At 46.9% G+C, this 21,731-nt stretch overlaps 1 protein-coding gene across 1 annotated transcript; it reads right to left on the bottom strand.

Moving 5' to 3' along the window:
- Positions 1-4: 4 nt before the first annotated feature.
- Positions 5-8,847, bottom strand: LOC124029421 (E3 ubiquitin/ISG15 ligase TRIM25-like; the record flags this gene model as incomplete). The annotated part of the gene is made up of 4 exons (XM_046341127.1): positions 8,241-8,847; positions 7,728-7,823; positions 4,515-4,748; positions 5-37 (listed from the first exon to the last, which is right to left on the bottom strand). Coding segments are annotated over exons 1-4 (960 nt in total), but the record flags the coding sequence as incomplete, so codon positions are not given.
- Positions 8,848-21,731: the final 12,884 nt, after the last annotated feature.

Below are 21,731 nucleotides of genomic sequence, written 5' to 3'. Positions count from 1 at the left end.
GACTGATAACTCTGGAGAGAGAGAGAGACTGATAACTCTGGAGAGAGAGAGAGAGAGAGAGAGAGAGAGAGAGAGAGAGAGAGAGAGAGAGAGAGAGAGAGAGAGAGAGAGAGAGAGAGAGAGAGAGAGAGAGAGAGAGAGAGAGAGAGAGAGAGAGAGAGAGAGAGAGAGAGAGAGAGAGAGAGAGAGACTGATAACTCTGGAGAGAGAGAGAGAGAGAGAGAGAGAGAGAGAGAGACTGATAACGCTAGAGAGAGAGAGAGAGAGAGAGAAGAGAGAGAGAGAGAGAGAGAGAGACTGATACCTCTGGAGAGAGAGAGAGAGAGAGAGAGAGAGAGAGAGAGAGAGAGAGAGAGAGAGAGAGAGAGAGAGAGAGAGAGAGAGAGAGAGAGACTAATAACTCTGGAGAGAGAGAGAGAGAGAGGGGGCAGAGAGAGAGAGAGGGGCAGAGAGAGAGAGAGAGGGGGCAGAGAGAGATAGAGAGAGACTGGCAACTCTGGACAGAGAGAGAGACACAGAGAGGAGCTAAGAGAGAGAAAGGGACCGAAAGAGAGAGGGAGGGACAGAGGGAGAGAGAGAGAGGGGAGGGACAGATAGAGCGAGACAGAGAGGGTGAGGCACAGACAGAGAGAGAGAGAGAGAGAGAGAGAGAGAGAGAGAGAGAGAGAGAGAGAGAGAGAGAGAGAGAGAGAGAGAGAGAGAGAGAGAGAGAGAGAGAGAGAGAGAGAGAGAGAGAGAGAGAGAGAGATGGACAGAGAGAGAGAGAGTGGGAGGGACAGAGGGAGAGAGAGGGTGGGACAGAAAGAGAGAGAGAGAGAGAGAGCGAGAGAGCGAGAGAGCGAGAGAGAGAGAGAGAGAGAGAGAGAGAGAGAGAGAGAGAGAGAGAGAGAGAGAGAGAGAGAGAGAGAGAGAGAGAGACAGAGATCTTTTGGTTCTATAACAAAGAACAAAGAGCAAAAACATATACATGATAAAATACAGATCTTAGAATCAACTATTAAAGACTACCAGAACCCACTGGATTCTCCAATTACATTGAATGAGTTACAGGACAAAATAAAAACCCTTCAACCCAAAAAGGCCTGTGGTGTCGATGGTATCCTCAATGAAATGATCAAATATACAGACAACAAATTCCAATTGGCTATACTAAAACTCTTTAACATCATACTTAGCTCTGGCATCTTCCCCAATATTTGGAACCAAGGACTGATCACCCCAATCCACAAAAGTGGAGACAAATTTGACCCCAATAACTACCGTGGAATATGTGTCAACAGTAACCTTGGGAAAATCCTCTGCATTATTATTAACAGCAGACTCGTACATTTCCTCAAGGAAAACAATGTACTGAGCAAATGTCAAATTGGCTTTTTACCAAATTACCGTACAACAGACCATGTATTCACCCTGCACACCCTAATTGACAACCAAACAAACCAAAACAAAGGCAAAGTCTTCTCATGTTTTGTTGATTTCAAAAAAGCCTTCGACTCAATCTGGCATGAGGGTCTGCTATACAAACTGATGGAAAGTGGTGTTGGGGGTAAAACATGACATTATAAAATCCATGTACACAAACAACAAGTGTGCGGTTAAAATTGGCAAAAAACACACACATTTCTTCACACAGGGTCATGGGGTTAGACAGGGATGCAGCTTAAGCCCCACCCTCTTCAACATATATATCAACGAATTGGCGCGGGCACTAGAAAAGTCTGCAGCACCCGGCCTCCCCCTGCTAGAATCCGAAGTCAAATGTCTGCTGTTTGCTGATGATCTGGTGCTTCTGTCACCAACCAAGGAGGGCCTACAGCAGCACCTAGATCTTATGCACAGATTCTGTCAGACCTGGGCCCTGACAGTAAATCTCAGTAAGACCAAAATAATGGTGTTCCAAAAAATGTCCAGTCACCAGGACCACAAATACAAATTCCATCTAGACACTGTTGCCCTAGAGCACACAAAAAACGATACATACCTTGGCCTAAACATCAGCGCCACAGGTAACTTCCACAAAGCTGTGAACGATCTGAGAGACAAGGCAAGAAGGGCATTCTATGCCATCAAAAGAAACATAAATTTCAACATACCAATTAGGATTTGGCTAAAAATACTTGAATCAGTCATAGAGCCCATTGCCCTTTATGGTTGTGAGGTCTGGGGTCCGCTCACCAACCAAGACTTGGGACAAACACCAAATTGAGACTCTGCACGCAGAATTCTGCAAAAATATCCTCCGTGTACAACGTAAAACACCAAATAATGCATGCAGAGCAGAATTAGGCCGATACCCACTAATTATCAAAATCCAGAAAAGAGACGTTAAATTCTACAACCACCTAAAAGGAAGCGATTCACAAACCTTCCATAACAAAGCCATCACCTACAGAGAGATGAACCTGGAGAAGAGTCCCCTAAGCAAGCTGGTCCTGGGGCTCTGTTCACAAACACAAACACACCCTACAGAGCCCCAGGACAACAGCACAATTAGACCCAACCAAATCATGAGAAAACAAAAAGATAATTACTTGACACATTGGAAAGAATTAACAAAAAAAACAGAGCAAACTAGAATGCTATGTGGCCCTACACAGAGAGTACACAGCGGCAGAATACCTGACCACTGTGACTGACCCAAAATTAAGGAAAGCTTTGACTATGTACAGACTCAGTGACCATAGCCTTGCTATTGAGAAAGGCTGCCGTAGGCAGACATGGCTCTCAAGAGAAGACAGACTATGTGCTCACTGCCCACAAAATGAGGTGGAAACTGAGCTGCACTTCCTAACCTCCTGCCCAATGTATGACCATATTAGAGAGACATATTTCCCCCAGATTACACAGATCTACAAAGAATTCGAAAACAAATCCAATTTTGAAAAACTCCCATATCTACTGGGTGAAATTCCACAGTGTGCCATCACAGCAGCAAGATTTGTGACCTGTTGCCACGAGAAAAGGGCAACCAGTGAAGAACAAACACCATTGTAAATACAACCCATATTTATGCTTATTTATTTTATCTTGTGTCCTTTAACTATTTGTACATTGTATATATATATATATATAATATGACATTTGTAATGTCTTTACTGTTTTGAAACTTCTGTATGTGTAATGTTTCTACCTCACTTGCTTTGGAATGTTAACAAATGTTTCCCATGTCAATAAAGTAGTTGAATTGAAATTGAATTGAGAGAGAGAGGCACGGACAGAGAGGGAGAGACAGAGGGACGGACAGAGAGTGAGAGACAGGGACAGAGAGAGAGGGACAGACGGACAGAGAGAGGGAGAGACAGAGAGAGAGAGAGAGGGACAGACGGACAGAGAGAGAGGGATGGACAGAGAGAGAGGGAGGGACGGACAGAGAGAGAGGGATGGACAGAGAGAGAGGGAGGGACGGACGGACAGAGAGAGAGAGGTACGAACAGAGAGAGAGAGGGACAGAGAGAGAGGGACAGACGGACAGAGAGAGAGGGATGGAGAGAGAGAGAGGGATGGACAGAGAGAGAGGGAGGGACGGACGGACAGAGAGAGAGAGAGGTACGAACAGAGAGAGAGACAGGGACAGAGAGAGAGGGACAGACGGACAGAGAGAGAGGGACTGACGGACAGAGAGAGAGAGAGAGGGACGGACAGAGAGAGAGAGAGAGAGAGAGAGAGAGAGAGAGAGAGAGAGAGAGAGAGAGAGAGAGAGAGAGAGAGAGAGAGAGAGAGAGAGAGAGAGAGAGAGAGAGAGAGAGAGAGAGAGAGAGAGAGAGAGAGGGAGGGACAGAGAGAGAGAGGGACGGACAGAGAGAGAGAGAGGGATGGACAGACAGAGAGAGGGACGGACAGAGAGAGAGAGAGACAGGGACAGAGAGAGAGGGACAGACGGACAGAGAGAGAGGGACGGACAGAGAGAGAGAGAGGGATGGACAGAGAGAGAGAGAGACAGGGACAGAGAGAGAGGGACGTACAGAGAGAAAGATAGAGGGACGGACAGGGAGAGAGAGGGACAGACAGAGAGAGAGACAGAGGGACGGACAGAGAGAGAGAGAGAGAGAGGGACGGACAGAGATAAAGAGAGGGACGGACAGAGAGAGAGAGAGGGACGGACAGAGAGAGAGAGAGAGAGGGACGGACAGAGAGAGGGACGGACAGAGAGAGAGGGACGGACAGAGAGAGAGAGGGACGGACAGAGAGAGAGAGAGAGAGAGAAGGACAGAGAGACCGACAGAGAGAGAAGGACAGAGAGACCGACAGAGAGAGAGAGGGACGGACAGAGGGATGGACAGAGAGAGAAGGACAGAGAGACCGACAGAGAGAGAGAGGGACGGACAGAGATAGAGGGACGGACAGAGAGAGAGGGACGGACAGAGAGACCGACAGAGAGAGGGAGGGAAGGACAGAGAGACTGACAGAGAGGGAGAGAGAGGGAGAGAGAGACAGACAGGACAACATAATGATTGAGATTAATAGTTTCACATTAAGTTAATTTCATATCACATGTAACAAGACAGTTTAGTTACCTGGAGGAAATGGATGTGATCCTCTGTGTGTGAGAGCTGCTCCAGCTCAGTGCTTCTCTTCCTCAGCTCAGCTATCTCCTGCTTCAGTTGCTCCAGGAGTCCTTCAGCTTGACTCACTTGAGCCTTCTCTTGGGCTCTGATCAGCTCCTTCACCTCAGAGCTCCTTCTCTCAATGGAGCGGATCAGCTCAGTAAAGATCTGATCACTGTCCTCCACTGCTGACTGTGCAGAGCGCTGGAGAGAGAGAGAGACAGAGAGAGACAGAGACAGAGAGAGAGACAGAGAGACAGAAAGAGAAACAGAGAGACAGAGAGAGAGAGAGACAGAGAGACAGAGAGACAGTAGGTTCAGTAGCCTCTCTGCACCTCAATGAGTCAGACCTCTGCAACCCTGCTCTCCAGGTCCACCAGGCCTTGTCCCCCCTCCTGGACAGACAGGTACAGAACACCTCTTGGTCCTGTTCTACTCTCCTCCCTCCTGGACAGACAGGTACAGAACACCTCTTGGTCCTGTTCTACTCTCCTCCCTCCTGGACAGACAGGTACAGAACACCTCTTGGTCCTGCTCTACTCTCCACCCTCCTGGACAGACAGGTACAGAACACCTCTTGGTCCTGCTCTACTCTCCTCCCTCCTGGACAGACAGGTACAGAACACCTCTTGGTCCTGCTCTACTCTCCTCCTTCCTGGACAGACAGGTACAGAACACCTCTTGGTCCTGCTCTACTCTCCTCCCTCCTGGACAGACAGGTACAGAACACCTCTTGGTCCTGCTCTACTCTCCTCCCTCCTGGACAGACAGGTACAGAACACCTCTTGGTCCTGCTCTACTCTCATCCCTCCTGGACAGACAGGTACAGAACACCTCTTGGTCCTGCTCTACTCTCCACCCTCCTGGACAGACAGGTACAGAACACCTCTTGGTCCTGCTCTACTCTCCTCCCTCCTGGACAGACAGGTACAGAACACCTCTTGGTCCTGCTCTACTCTCCTCCCTCCTGGACAGACAGGTACAGAACACCTCTTGGTCCTGCTCTACTCTCCTCCCTCCTGGACAGACCACTTGCATATCTTTGATTGATAGTTTCCTGGTATCTTTGCCACAAAACTGTCTCTGTGTGTTTGTGTCATCTCATGTTTGACAAAGATAAACAAAGATTTTTTCCAATTTTTGCAGCCATTACTGACAAAATAATCAAATGTCTGTTACACTGTAACTTACAGGCAGCCTCACATAAAAACCTATTGGTTAACAAAGCTTTGATTATGACCAAAGTCTATAGTAGTGAAAACTCTCTCTCTCTATTGTAACTTACCACACATTCACATCACTGCCTCGACATGAATGTGTCCTGTCAGAGCCGTTTCCTGTCCGTTAACTGTTAACAGGCTCGAGCCACAGCTTAACCAATGAGCTACAAGGAGGACTGACAGTCACGAGCGGTGCAGCAGCCTCTGCAGCAGCAGCCTCCCCCGGGTCCTAGTGCCCGCCCGGTAAGACGGTTAAGATGCGATGGAACGGTTGACGGAGAGAAAATAAATCACAGAGAAAATATATTGACTGATATATTGAATTGTTTAGGGAAGCTTTAGCTTTGGTTTTAATACATTCTGAAAATACTTGAAAACCAATAGAGAAAAGGATAGTAGCCCTCCTCAGGAACAACAAAACCCTCACAGACCAACTTCTTCTTCTATGATATAATGGAGGTCCTCAAATCTTATTTTAGGGATATAGAGGCGTCTCGTGTGTCCAATTGCCTGGGTAAATGCATAACGCCAAATTCAAATAATACGCAATAAAACTCAAACTTTCATTAAATCACACATGCAGGGTACTCACTTAAAGCTACACTCGTTGTGAATCCAGCCAACATGTCAGATTTTAAAAATGCTTTTAGGCGAAAGCATGAGAAGCTATTATCTGATAGCATGCACCCCCCCTGAACTACCTGAACGAGATGTAAACAAAATAATTAGCGGTAGCCGGCGCTACACAAAACGCTGAAATAAAATATAAAACATTCATTACCTTTGACAAGCTTCTTTGTTGGCACTCCAATATGTCCCATAAACATCACAATTGGTCCTTTTTTCCGATTAATTCCGTCCATGTATACCCAAAATGTCCATTTATAAAGCCCGTTTTGATCCAGAAAAAAACAGCTTTCCAAAACGCAACGTCACTACAAAACATTTCAAAAGTTGCCTATAAACTCTGCCAAAATATTTCAAACTACTTTTGTAATCCAACTTTAGGTATTTTTAAACGTTAATAATCGATCAAATTGTTGACGGGTCGATCTGTATTCAATAACAGCAAGTCAACAATACAAGCACGATTTTCTCTCTTACATAATCCACAGTGTAACCTCTGCCTCTTCTTCGTTTCACCAATGATTAACTTCAACCCAAAGACTCGTGACATCCTGTGGAAGTTGTAGGAACTGTAAACTGGGCGCTATCTAATTTCCCTTGACAAAGACAATTCAGAGAACTGCCAGAGGGATTTTTTTGTTTTTTTTCTGAACAGTTTTTCCTTGGGGTTTTACCTGCTACATAAGTTCTGTTATAGTCACAGACATGGTTGAACCCGTTTTAGAAACTTCAGAGTGTTTTCTATCCACACATACTAATCATATGCATATACTATATTCCTGGCATGAGTAGCAGGAAGTTGAAATTTTGCACGCTTTTTTTAATCAAAAAGTAGAAATGCTGCACCCTATCCTTTAAGAGGTGCATGGCGCCACCTACTGTGCTGGAGTGTGTTCAATCACGGTTTACACCACTCTAAATCCTCCTACCTAACTCAGTACTTCTGAGAAAATAAAAGAGTCCTACTAACTTCTAATAGACCCTCCCCCATCCCCCAAATCACTTCCAAGTGTAATGTTTACTGTTAATTTCTGATTGTTTATTTCACTTTTGTTTATTGTCTATTTAACTTGCTTTGGCAATGTAAACATCTATTTCCATGCCAATAAAGCCCAGCTCCATTTTAATGTATTGGGGACATGAGTCAGTCATGGTTACTGGTTATGTGATGAGGTAGCCCAGTCGGTTACATGAACCAGTCTATTCTCTGAAAGGGGTCCAGACAGCCTGTTCCCAACAGTGGGGTCAGTGGGATTGGATAGGGGCCCCTCTCTCTCTCTCTCTGACTGGAGGAGAGAAGTGAAATGGTGTGTCTCCTCTGGTCAACAATACTCACCTTGAAAGACCCCACAGCCTGTTGGAGCTCCTTCAGCTCCTTCTCTCTCTCCTGGAATCTCTGCTGGACCTTCTGCTGACTCATCCCCAGCTGCCTCTGTGGAGAATCACTCTTCAATGAGCTATCAAGCTTTATTAGTCCAGTAGATCAATAGTATAGTAATGTGACATAGGACCCATAGAGAGGAAGGTCGACAATCCTGAGGAAGTCCCTTTACAATATTATATTATGTTGCTATGTGAATGATTATAGTTTTTATGGTAGGCCTACATGTATCAAGGGGTTGAGTCTGAACTTTGGACTCATAAAAGGCCATTCAGAATGATAATGGTGTTTGACTTTAGAAAATGGTGATATATTTGTAGCAAACTCAATATACTCAAGGTTTGTGTTCATATTTGTGGATCCATTTGTATATAATATAATGATCTCATATTCAAACAGATTTAGTTCCTACTGTATCTTTAATTCTTTGTTTATCAGACAGTCACCAACAAGTTGTTCTGGTCTTACCTGTTTCTCAGTCCTCTCTGCTGCAGCTGACACTGTATCATGGCCTTTATGTCCATCCATCACACACAGCAGACAGATACACTGCTGATCGGTACGACAGTAAACCTCCAGCAGTTTGTCATGATGAGAGCAGATCTTCTCCTGTAGTCGTGCCGTGGCTTTGACCAGCTTGTGCTTCTTGAAAGCAGGAGATTCATAGTGAGGTTGGAGGTGAGTCTCACAGTAAGAGGCCAGACACACCAGACAGGACATGAAGGCTTTCTGCTTTCTGGTCCCAGTGCAGACATCACACGCCACATCTCCAGGTCCAGCATAGCACAGAGCAGGAGGGGGAGCAGCCTGGAGTCCTGTCTTCCTCAGTTTCTCCACCAGCTCAGCCAACATGTTATTTTTCATCAGCATAGGTCTTGTAGTGAAGGTATGTCTGCACTGAGGACAGTTATAGACCCCTTTCAGATCATCCTGATCCCAGCAGCCCTCAATACAGCTCCTACAGTAACTGTGTCCACAGGGGATGGTGACCGGCTCCTTCAGTAGATCCAAACAGACAGAACAACATAACTGGTCCTGGTCCAGCAGAACTCCCTGTTGAGCCATTTGGACGGTTGTTCACTCTCACACAGACAGACGACACAGAGACTCAGATCAGTTTCGTTTCCTCAGAAGAGAGAAGAGAGTTTGTGGGAAGGGGAGGGACTTCCTGGTTCTGCCAGAGGGCTGGGGTTAGAAGGAGGGAGGGGTTAGAGGAATGGAGGAAGAGAGAGAGGAACTGCATGCAACAGCAAGAGGGAGACAAATAGTTTTGTTCCAAGGGTAGAGCCCTTAACATGGAACAAATTACATAATGAATCTTAAAATGTGAGTTGTTAGAATATATGAAGGGTAACAGTTTCTATGAAGTACGTATGTATCATTTTTTAATGACCTTTATAATGCCTTATAATACACCTATGTGTTGTAATTAATCAATAAGGACTGAGGAGGTGTGGTATATAGTTAATATACAGTACCACAGATAAGGACTGAGGAGGTGTGGTATATAGTTAATATACAGTACCACAGATAAGGACTGAGGAGGTGTGGTATATAGTTAATATACAGTACCACAGATAAGGACTGAGGAGGTGTAGTATATAGTTAATATACAGTACCACAGATAAGGACTGAGGAGGTGTAGTATATAGTTAATATACAGTACCACAGATAAGAACTGAGGAGGTGTGGTATATAGTTAATATACAGTACCACAGATAAGGACTGAGGAGAGGTGGTATATAGTTAATATACAGTACCACAGATAAGGACTGAGGAGGTGTAGTATATAGTTAATTTACAGTACCACAGATAAGGACTGAGGAGGTGTGGTATATAGTTAATATACAGTACCACAGATAAGGACAATGCTTGTGTTTCTAGCTCCAACAGTGCAGTAATATCTAACAATGCTTGTGTTTCTAGCTCCAGCAGTGCAGTAATATCTAACAATGCTTGTGTTCCTGGCTCCAACAGGGCAGTAATATCTAACAATAAGTGTGTTTCCAGCTCCAACAGGGCAGTAATATCTAACAATGCTTGTGTTCCTGGCTCCATCAGGGCAGTAATGTCTAACAATGCTTGTGTTTCTAGCTCCAACAGGACAGTAATATCTAACAATGCTTGTGTTCCTGGCTCCAACAGGGCAGTAATGTCTAACAATGCTTGTGTTCCTGGCTCATAGAAGACAAATCTAAAAGGTAAAAGAAAATATTATATATTATATATAATAATAATTGATATATATATATATATACTGTGATGTGATGCATAGACAATTTGGAGTACATCTGTAGTATATCTGAAGAATAGTATATGTACAGTAGTAGTTAAATAGGACAGGCCTTGACTAGAATACAGTATATACATATGAAGTGGACAGTAGTAGTTAAATAGGACAGGCCTTGACTAGTATACAGTATATACATATGAAGTGGACAGTAGTAGTTAAATATGACAGGCCTTGACTAGAATACAGTATATACATATTGTAGCGGTATTTATTAGAGGGGTAAAGATAAAGATTTTGTTGGGTGCCAGGCAGGTATTAACCCTGCCGAAAGGAGAAGAGTAGAATAGAGAGAGTACCACTACCAGACACACACACATCAGCAGAAGAGACTGCCTAGAGTGTAGCCTGTTTACCAGATAGCCAGTGGAGAGAGAAGAGAATACACACCCTATAAAACCCACATCACAGCACAGGAGTAACCAAGAATACCTCATACAATAATAATGTCAGAGCAAGTGAACAGTAACTTCATACAAGAAAGAACCCAGTCATCATCAGAGGATTTGCAGTAACTTGTATTATGTTCCAGTGGATGAGAGCAGAGGGTATGAATGTGGGGGGTGTTCATATTGTATGTCAAAGCTTCGCAACAATGTTGCTACTAATCCATGAGAACCATAACCGGCGCGGTGCCAAACGATAACAACCACGACCTCGAGCTGTCACACCGATGATTGAGTTAAATACTTTATAAACTACACACGCTGAAAATAAACCAAACTTCTGCAGCATAGCACACACAGTCAAACTGTCGCGCCAACCAAGAGCTCCTCTCCAGAGAGCTGAAACAGCTGTGTTTATTTCCTCCTTCCTTACTGCTGATGCGCTCTCACAGTGCAGCACACGTGAAGGCTCCGTGCAGGATTTCACCACTGTCCCACTCTTCCACGAGCTCGGTGACGAAGATCTACCCGTCGTTCTATGCGGATGGCGAGTGCAATCAAAGAGTCCACACTGGAAGGAACCTCCCGGGAGAGAATCTCATCCTTAACCTCTGCGTGGAGTCCCTCCAGAAAACGAGCGAGCAGCGCCGGCTCGTTCCAGTCACTAGAGGCAGCAAGAGTGCGAAACTCTATAGAGTAATCCGTTATGGATCGATCACCTTGACATAGGGAAGCCAGGGCCCTAGAAGCCTCCCTACCAAAAACTGAACGATCAAAAACCCGTATCATCTCCTCTTTAAAGTTCAGGTAATTGTTAGAACAATCAGCCCTTGCCTCCCAGATAGCTGTGCCCCACTCTCGAGCCCGGCCAGTAAGGAGTGATATGACGTAAGCAACCCGAGCTCTCTCTCTTGAGTATGTGTTGGGTTGGAGAGAGAACACAATATCACACTGGGTGAGAAAGGAGCGGCACTCAGTGGGCTGCCCGGAGTAACAAGGTGGGTTATTAACCCTAGGTTCCGGAGACTCGGCAGACCAGGAAGTAGCTGGTGGCACGAGACGAAGACTCTGGAACTGTCCAGAGAGGTCGGAAACCTGAGCGGCCAGGGTCTCAACGGCATGACGAACAGCAGACAATTCCTGCTCGTGTCTGCCGAGCATAGCTCCCTGGATCTCGACGGCAGTGTTACGAGAATCCGTAGTCGCTGGGTCCATTCTTGGTCGGATCCTTCTGTTATGCAGGTGAATGAGGACCCAAAAGCAACTTGGCGAAAACAGAGTCTTTATTCCAGTAAAGGATAAAAGCAATACTCCTGGACAATCAAAGCAGAAAACAAAACATGAAAAAACTTAAATCCACTCGTAGTGACGAGGACAGACTGGAGACTCGACCATTGACTGCAGGTTGCCTCGGGAAGGCACCGACCGTAGCAGACTCAGACACCTGCTCACACGCAGCCTCTGAAGGAGACAAGACACGACAGGGCGAGACAATGACACAGCACAGCGAACATCATACAAGGATCCGACAAGGACAGAAGCGGAAAACTAGGGGAGAAATAGGGACTCTAATCAGAGGACAAAATAGGGGACAGGTGTGAAAAGACTAAATGAGTGAGTTAGGAGAATGAGGAACAGCTGGGAGCAGGAACGGAACGATAGAGAGAGGAGAGAGAGGGAGGGGGAGTGAGAGGGATAGAAAAAGGGAACGAACCTAATAAGACCAGCAGGGGGAAACGAACAGAAGGAAAGCATAATGACAAGACAATATAAGACAAAACATGACATTTATGTTTTATTGCCAAAATCAATTCAATTCGCACTCATTTCTAATTCATGATAAGTTGTAAGTTTATCATTTGCATGAATTAGCAAGAGACCAGTCTTAAAAACAAGTTCAGCATTTATTCTTGATGAGTACTGGCCCAAAATACAAAGAACATTACATTTTAAAGAAAGAAGACATAAAATGACGTCATCAGTTACACCCCCTCTCTCCGATTCTAACAAGAACCCATTGTTTTAGGAATGGAACATTTTCCCAGGCATTTCTTTTCTGTCTGAAAAGCCACAGCATCCCTCCTTAAACTTTCCCAGGAGACACAGACACAATTCATTTCTGCTTACATTTTCAGTAACAGTACAATTAAGAACCCATACTTTTCAAATCATAACATAATAGTATTAGCATAAATGGTTCTAATCATTAATGAATACATAATTGATCATCTAAACTATATTTTCCTCTATCAATCCTCCCTTTGATCAAATATTATACATTCAATTCTACATCTAGTTTTATTTAATCATAAAAAATTAAAGTATAAACGAACTTAACTAACCTTTTTATAGAGGTTCATCAGATTATCATATGAATAGACACATAATGTTATGCTGGTGAATGAGGACCCAAAAGCGACTTAACAGAAACAGAGTCTTTATTCCAGTCTATAACAAAAACTCTAATCAGAGGGCAAAATAGGGGACAGGTGTGAAAGAGTAAATGAGGTAGTTAGGAGAATGAGGAACAGCTGGGAGCAGGAACGGAACGAAAGAGAGAGAGAGCGAGAGAGGGAGAGAGGGAGGGGGGGAGAGAGAGGGATAGAAAGAGGGAAAGAACCTAATAAGACCAGCAGAGGGAAACGAATAGAAGGGGAAGCACAGGGACAAGACATGATAATCAATGACAAAACACGACAGTACCCCCCCCACTCACCGAGCGCCTCCTGGCGCACTCGAGGAGGAACCCTGGCGGCAACGGAGGAAATCATCAATCAACGAACGGTCCAGCATGTCCCGAGATGGAACCCAACTCCTCTCCTCAGGACCGTAACCCTCCCAATCCACTAAGTACTGGTGACCACGTCCCCGAGAACGCATGTCCATGATCTTCCGTACCTTGTAAATAGGTGCGCCCTCGACAAGGACGGGGGGGGGGGGAAGACGAACGGGGGTGCGAAGAAAGGGCTTGACACAGGAGACATGGAAGACAGGATGGACGCGACGAAGATGTCGCGGAAGAAGCAGTCGCACAGCGACAGGATTGACGACCTGGGAGACGCGGAACGGACCATTGAAGGTTACGAGTGGAAAGCCACACTCTCTGACCGCGACAATACCTAGGACTCTTAATCCTACGTTTATTGGCGGCTCTCACAGTCTGCGCCCTGTAACGGCAAAGTGCAGACCTGACCCTCCTCCAGGTGCGCTCACAACGTTGGACAAAAGCCTGAGCGGAGGGAACGCTGGACTCGGCGAGCTGGGACGAGAACAGAGGAGGCTGGTACCCAAGACTACTCTGAAACGGAGATAGCCCGGTAGCAGACGAAGGAAGCGAGTTGTGAGCGTATTCTGCCCAGGGGAGCTGTTCTGCCCAAGACGCAGGGTTTCGAAAAGAAAGGCTGCGTAATATGCGACCAATCGTCTGATTGGCCCTTTCTGCTTGACCGTTAGACTGGGGATGAAAACCGGAAGAGAGACTGACGGAAGCACCAATCAAACGACAGAACTCCCTCCAAAACTGTGACGTGAATTGCGGGCCTCTGTCTGAAACGGCGTCTAACGGGAGGCCATGAATTCTGAACACATTCTCAATGATGATTTGTGCCGTCTCCTTAGCGGAAGGAAGCTTAGCGGGGGAATGAAATGTGCCGCCTTAGAGAACCTATCGACAACCGTAAGAATCACAGTCTTCCCCGCAGACGAAGGCAGACCGGTAATAAAGTCTAAGGCGATGTGAGACCATGGTCGAGAAGGAATGGGAAGCGGTCTGAGACGACCGGCAGGAGGAGAGTTACCTGACTTAGTCTGCGCGCAGTCCGAACAAGCAGCCACGAAACGGCGCGTGTCACGCTCCTGAGTAGGCCACCAAAACCGCTGGCGAATAGAAGCAAGCGTACCCCGAACGCCGGGGTGGCCAGCTAACTTGGCAGAGTGAGCCCACTGAAGAACAGCCAGACGAGTAGAGACAGGAACGAAAAGAAGGTTACTAGGACAAGCGCGCGGCGACGCAGTGTGAGTGAGTGCTTGCTTTACCTGTCTCTCAATTCCCCAGACAGTCAACCCGACAACACGCCCTTCAGGGAGAATCCCCTCGGGGTCGGTAGAAGCTACAGAAGAACTAAAGAGACGGGATAAGGCATCAGGCTTGGTGTTCTTATTACCCGGGCGATAAGAAATCACAAACTCGAAACGAGCGAAAAACAACGCCCAACGAGCGTGACGTGCATTAAGTCGTTTGGCAGAACGGATGTACTCAAGGTTCTTATGGTCAGTCCAAACGACAAAAGGAACGGTCGCCCCCTCCAACCACTGTCGCCATTCGCCTAGGGCTAAGCGGATGGCGAGCAGTTCTCGGTTACCCACATCATAGTTGCGTTCCGATGGCGACAGGCGATGAGAAAAATAAGCGCAAGGATGAACCTTATCGTCAGACTGGAAGCGCTGGGATAGAATGGCTCCCACGCCCACCTCTGAAGCGTCAACCTCGACAATGAATTGTTTAGTGACGTCAGGAGTAACGAGGATAGGAGCAGACGTAAAACGCTTCTTGAGGAGATCAAAAGCTCCCTGGGCGGAACCGGACCACTTAAAGCACGACTTGACAGAAGTAAGAGCTGTGAGAGGGGCAGCAACTTGACCGAAATTACGAATGAAACGCCGATAGAAATTAGCGAAACCGAGAAAGCGCTGCAACTCGACACGTGACCCTGGAACGGGCCATTCACTGACAGCCTGGACCTTAGCGGGATCCATCTGAATGCCCTCAGCGGAAACAACAGAACCGAGAAAAGTGACGGAGGAAACACGAAAGGCGCACCTCCCAGCCCTCACGTAGAGACAACTCTCTAAAAGGCGCTGGAGTACACGTCGAACGTGCTGAACATGAATCCCGAGCGACGGCGAAAAAATCAGGATATCGTCAAAGCAGACAAAAACAAAGATGTTCAGCATGTCTCTCAGTACATCATTAACCTCTTAGTCCGACCCACACCGTATTCGGTCGCGTAATCATAGCCTCAAGCTCATTACCATAACGCAACGTTAGCGATTTCTAAAAATCGCAAATGAAATGAAATAAATATGCCTGTTCTCAAGCTTATCCTTTTCTTAACAATCCTGTCGTCTCAGATTTTCAAAATATGCTTTAGAACCAGAGAAAATCAATAATTTGTGTAAGAGTGGTGATAGCTAGCTTAGCATTTAGCGTTAGCATTTAGCACGCAACATATTCACAAAAACCAGCAAAGGGATCAAATAAAATAATTTACCTTTGAAGAACTTCAGATGTTTCAATGAGGAGACTCTCAGTTACATAGCAGATGTCCAGTTTTTCCTGAAAGATGCTTGTGTAGGACACAACGTTCCGTTTTGTTACTATGCATTTGGCTACCGAAACTAACCGAAAATTCAGTCACCTACACGTCAAACTTTTTTTCCGAATTAACTCCATAATATCGACTGAAACATGGAAAACGTTGTTTGAATCCATCCTCAAGGTGTTTTGTCATATATCTCTTCATTGAAATGCCATTCCTGGAAGCCTGCATTGTTCTCAGATTCGGATGGAAAAATACTGGTAGGTGACTTTTGCGCACCAATTTCCACACAGACACCGTGCGGGACCCCTGGTAAATGTAGTCTCTTATGGTCAATCTTCCAATGATATGCCTACAAATACGTCACAATGCTGCAGACACCTTGGGGGAAACGATAGGAAGTGTCCGTTCATTCCTGTCGCATTCACAGCCATATAAGGCGATCATGGAAAACGTGCCATCAGAAATCCTGTTGATTTCCTGGTCGCTCAAACATCTTGGTTTTGCCTGTAGGTTTTGTTCTAAGGCACTCACAGTGAAAATCTTTGCAGTTCTGGAAACGTCAGAGTGTCTTCTTTCCAAAACTATCAATTCCAAGCATAGTCGAGCATCTTTTCGTGACAAAATATTGCGCTAAAAACGGGCACGTCTTTTTATCCAAAAATGAAATACTGCCCCTAGAGTCTTAACAGGTTAACCAATGCCTGAAAAACAGCTGGAGCATTAGCGAGACCAAACGGCAGAACCCGGTACCCAAAATGCCCCAACGGAGTGCCAAACGCCGTTTTCCACTCGTCCCCCTCTCCGATGCGCACGAGACGGCAAGCATCACGAAGGTCCAACCTAGTAAAGAACCCGGCTCCCCGCAGAATCCCGAAGGCCGACGACACAAGGGGAAGCGGACAACGATTCCCAACCGTTATGTCATTCAGCCCTCGATAATCCACGCAGGGGCGCAGAGCACCGTCCCTCCCCCCAACAAAAAAAAAACCCCGCCCCGGCAGGAGAGGAAGAAGGCACCACGGTGCCGGCGTAAAGAGAAACAGACAAATAATCCTCGAGAGCCCTACGTTCGGGAGCCGACAGAGAGCACAGTCCACCCCGAGGGGGAGTGGTCCCCGGAAGGAGATCAACACTACAATCACACGACCGGTGAGGAGGAAGGGAGTTGGCTCTGGACCGACCGAAGACCGCGCGCAGATCATGACACTCCTCCGGCACTCCTGTCAAATCACCAGGCTCCTCCCGAGAAGAGGGGACAGAAGAAACAGGAGGGACAGCAGACATCAAACACTTCACACAACAAGAAACGTTCCAGGATAGGACAGAACCACCAGACCAATCAATAGAAGGACCATGACACACTAGCCAGGGATGACCCAAAACAACAGGTGCAAAAGGTGAACGAAAAATCAAAAAGGAAATAGTCTCACCGTGGCTACCAGACACTGTGAGGGCCAAAGGCAGTGTCCCACATCTGATACTGGGGAGATGACTACCATCCAAGGCGAACATGGGCGTTGGCTTCCCTAACTGTCTGAGAGGAATGTCATGTTTCCGAGCCCATGCTTCGTCCATAAAACAACCCTCAGCCCCAGAGTCTATCAAGGCACTGCATGTAGCAGCCGAACCGGTCCAGCGTAGATGGACCGACATAGTAGTACAGGATCTTGATGGAGAGACCTGAGTAGTAGCGCTCACCAGTAGCCCTCCGCTTACTGATGAGCTCTGGCTTTTACTGGACATGAATTGACAAAATGTCCAGCAAATCCACAATAGAGGCACAGGCGGTTGGTGATCCTCCGTTCCCTCTCCTTAGTCGAGATGCGAATACCTCCCAGCTGCATGGGCTCAGTCTCTGAGCCGGAGGAAGGAGATGGTTGCGATGCGGAGAGGGGAAACACTGTTAACGCGAGCTCTCTTCCACGAGCTCGGTGACGAAGATCTACCCGTCGTTCTATGCGGATGGCGAGTGCAATCAAAGAGTCCACACTGGAAGGAACCTCCCGGGAGAGAATCTCATCCTTAACCTCTGCGTGGAGTCCCTCCAGAAAACGAGCGAGCAGCGCCGGCTCGTTCCAGTCACTAGAGGCAGCAAGAGTGCGAAACTCTATAGAGTAATCCGTTATGGATCGATCACCTTGACATAGGGAAGCCAGGGCCCTAGAAGCCTCCCTACCAAAAACTGAACGATCAAAAACCCGTATCATCTCCTCTTTAAAGTTCAGGTAATTGTTAGAACAATCAGCCCTTGCCTCCCAGATAGCTGTGCCCCACTCTCGAGCCCGGCCAGTAAGGAGTGATATGACGTAAGCAACCCGAGCTCTCTCTCTGAGTATGTGTTGGGTTGGAGAGAGAACACAATATCACACTGGGTGAGAAAGGAGCGGCACTCAGTGGGCTGCCCGGAGTAACAAGGTGGGTTATTAACCCTAGGTTCCGGAGACTCGGCAGACCAGGAAGTAGCTGGTGGCACGAGACGAAGACTCTGGAACTGTCCAGAGAGGTCGGAAACCTGAGCGGCCAGGGTCTCAACGGCATGACGAGCAGCAGACAATTCCTGCTCGTGTCTGCCGAGCATAGCTCCCTGGATCTCGACGGCAGTGTTACGAGAATCCGTAGTCGCTGGGTCCATTCTTGGTCGGATCCTTCTGTTATGCAGGTGAATGAGGACCCAAAAGCAACTTGGCGAAAACAGAGTCTTTATTCCAGTAAAGGATAAAAGCAATACTCCTGGACAATCAAAGCAGAAAACAAAACATGAAAAAACTTAAATCCACTCGTAGTGACGAGGACAGACTGGAGACTCGACCATTGACTGCAGGTTGCCTCGGGAAGGCACCGACCGTAGCAGACTCAGACACCTGCTCACACGCAGCCTCTGAAGGAGACAAGACACGACAGGGCGAGACAATGACACAGCACAGCGAACATCATACAAGGATCCGACAAGGACAGAAGCGGAAAACTAGGGGAGAAATAGGGACTCTAATCAGAGGACAAAATAGGGGACAGGTGTGAAAAGACTAAATGAGTGAGTTAGGAGAATGAGGAACAGCTGGGAGCAGGAACGGAACGATAGAGAGAGGAGAGAGAGGGAGGGGGAGTGAGAGGGATAGAAAAAGGGAACGAACCTAATAAGACCAGCAGGGGGAAACGAACAGAAGGGAAAGCATAATGACAAGACAATATAAGACAAAACATGACATTTATGTTTTATTGCCAAAATCAATTCAATTCGCACTCATTTCTAATTCATGATAAGTTGTAAGTTTATCATTTGCATGAATTAGCAAGAGACCAGTCTTAAAAACAAGTTCAGCATTTATTCTTGATGAGTACTGGCCCAAAATACAAAGAACATTACATTTTAAAGAAAGAAGACATAAAATGACGTCATCAGTTACACCCCCTCTCTCCGATTCTAACAAGAACCCATTGTTTTAGGAATGGAACATTTTCCCAGGCATTTCTTTTCTGTCTGAAAAGCCACAGCATCCCTCCTTAAACTTTCCCAGGAGACACAGACACAATTCATTTCTGCTTACATTTTCAGTAACAGTACAATTAAGAACCCATACTTTTCAAATCATAACATAATAGTATTAGCATAAATGGTTCTAATCATTAATGAATACATAATTGATCATCTAAACTATATTTTCCTCTATCAATCCTCCCTTTGATCAAATATTATACATTCAATTCTACATCTAGTTTTATTTAATCATAAAAAATTAAAGTATAAACGAACTTAACTAACCTTTTTATAGAGGTTCATCAGATTATCATATGAATAGACACATAATGTTATGCTGGTGAATGAGGACCCAAAAGCGACTTAACAGAAACAGAGTCTTTATTCCAGTCTATAACAAAAACTCTAATCAGAGGGCAAAATAGGGGACAGGTGTGAAAGAGTAAATGAGGTAGTTAGGAGAATGAGGAACAGCTGGGAGCAGGAACGGAACGAAAGAGAGAGAGAGCGAGAGAGGGAGAGAGGGAGGGGGAGAGAGAGGGATAGAAAGAGGGAAAGAACCTAATAAGACCAGCAGAGGGAAACGAATAGAAGGGGAAGCACAGGGACAAGACATGATAATCAATGACAAAACACGACAGTACCCCCCCCACTCACCGAGCGCCTCCTGGCGCACTCGAGGAGGAACCCTGGCGGCAACGGAGGAAATCATCAATCAACGAACGGTCCAGCATGTCCCGAGATGGAACCCAACTCCTCTCCTCAGGACCGTAACCCTCCCAATCCACTAAGTACTGGTGACCACGTCCCCGAGAACGCATGTCCATGATCTTCCGTACCTTGTAAATAGGTGCGCCCTCGACAAGGACGGGGGGGGGGGGAGACGAACGGGGGGTGCGAAGAAAGGGCTTGACACAGGAGACATGGAAGACAGGATGGACGCGACGAAGATGTCGCGGAAGAAGCAGTCGCACAGAGACAGGATTGACGACCTGGGAGACGCGGAACGGACCAATGAAGGTTACGAGTGGAAAGCCACACTCTCTGACCGCGACAATACCTAGGACTCTTAATCCTACGTTTATTGGCGGCTCTCACAGTCTGCGCCCTGTAACGGCAAAGTGCAGACCTGACCCTCCTCCAGGTGCGCTCACAACGTTGGACAAAAGCCTGAGCGGAGGGAACGCTGGACTCGGCGAGCTGGGACGAGAACAGAGGAGGCTGGTACCCAAGACTACTCTGAAACGGAGATAGCCCGGTAGCAGACGAAGGAAGCGAGTTGTGAGCGTATTCTGCCCAGGGGAGCTGTTCTGCCCAAGACGCAGGGTTTCGAAAAGAAAGGCTGCGTAATATGCGACCAATCGTCTGATTGGCCCTTTCTGCTTGACCGTTAGACTGGGGATGAAAACCGGAAGAGAGACTGACGGAAGCACCAATCAAACGACAGAACTCCCTCCAAAACTGTGACGTGAATTGCGGGCCTCTGTCTGAAACGGCGTCTAACGGGAGGCCATGAATTCTGAACACATTCTCAATGATGATTTGTGCCGTCTCCTTAGCGGAAGGAAGCTTAGCGGGGGAATGAAATGTGCCGCCTTAGAGAACCTATCGACAACCGTAAGAATCACAGTCTTCCCCGCAGACGAAGGCAGACCGGTAATAAAGTCTAAGGCGATGTGAGACCATGGTCGAGAAGGAATGGGAAGCGGTCTGAGACGACCGGCAGGAGGAGAGTTACCTGACTTAGTCTGCGCGCAGTCCGAACAAGCAGCCACGAAACGGCGCGTGTCACGCTCCTGAGTAGGCCACCAAAACCGCTGGCGAATAGAAGCAAGCGTACCCCGAACGCCGGGGTGGCCAGCTAACTTGGCAGAGTGAGCCCACTGAAGAACAGCCAGACGAGTAGAGACAGGAACGAAAAGAAGGTTACTAGGACAAGCGCGCGGCGACGCAGTGTGAGTGAGTGCTTGCTTTACCTGTCTCTCAATTCCCCAGACAGTCAACCCGACAACACGCCCTTCAGGGAGAATCCCCTCGGGGTCGGTAGAAGCTACAGAAGAACTAAAGAGACGGGATAAGGCATCAGGCTTGGTGTTCTTATTTCTCGGGCAATAAGAAATCACGAACTCGAAACGAGCGAAAAACAACGCCCAACGAGCTTGACGTGCATTGAGTCGTTTGGCAGAACGGATGTACTCAAGGTTCTTATGGTCAGTCCAAACGACAAAAGGGACGGTCGCCCCCTCCAACCACTGTCGCCATTCGCCTTGGGCTAAACGGATGGCGAGCAGTTCGCGGTTACCCACATCATAGTTGCGTTCCGATGGCGACAGGCGATGAGAAAAATAAGCGCAAGGATGGACCTTATCGTCAGAATGGAAGCGCTGGGACAGAATGGCTCCCACGCCCACCTCTGAAGCGTCAACCTCGACAATGAATTGTTTAGTGACGTCAGGAGTAACAAGGATAGGAGCGGATGTAAAACGC

The sequence above is a fragment of the Oncorhynchus gorbuscha genome, unplaced genomic scaffold, assembly GCF_021184085.1.
Source record: "Oncorhynchus gorbuscha isolate QuinsamMale2020 ecotype Even-year unplaced genomic scaffold, OgorEven_v1.0 Un_scaffold_6302, whole genome shotgun sequence".
NCBI lineage: Eukaryota > Metazoa > Chordata > Actinopteri > Salmoniformes > Salmonidae > Oncorhynchus > Oncorhynchus gorbuscha.
The sequence above is the reverse complement of the archived record's forward strand: the minus strand, read 5'-3'. Positions and strand labels throughout refer to the sequence as shown.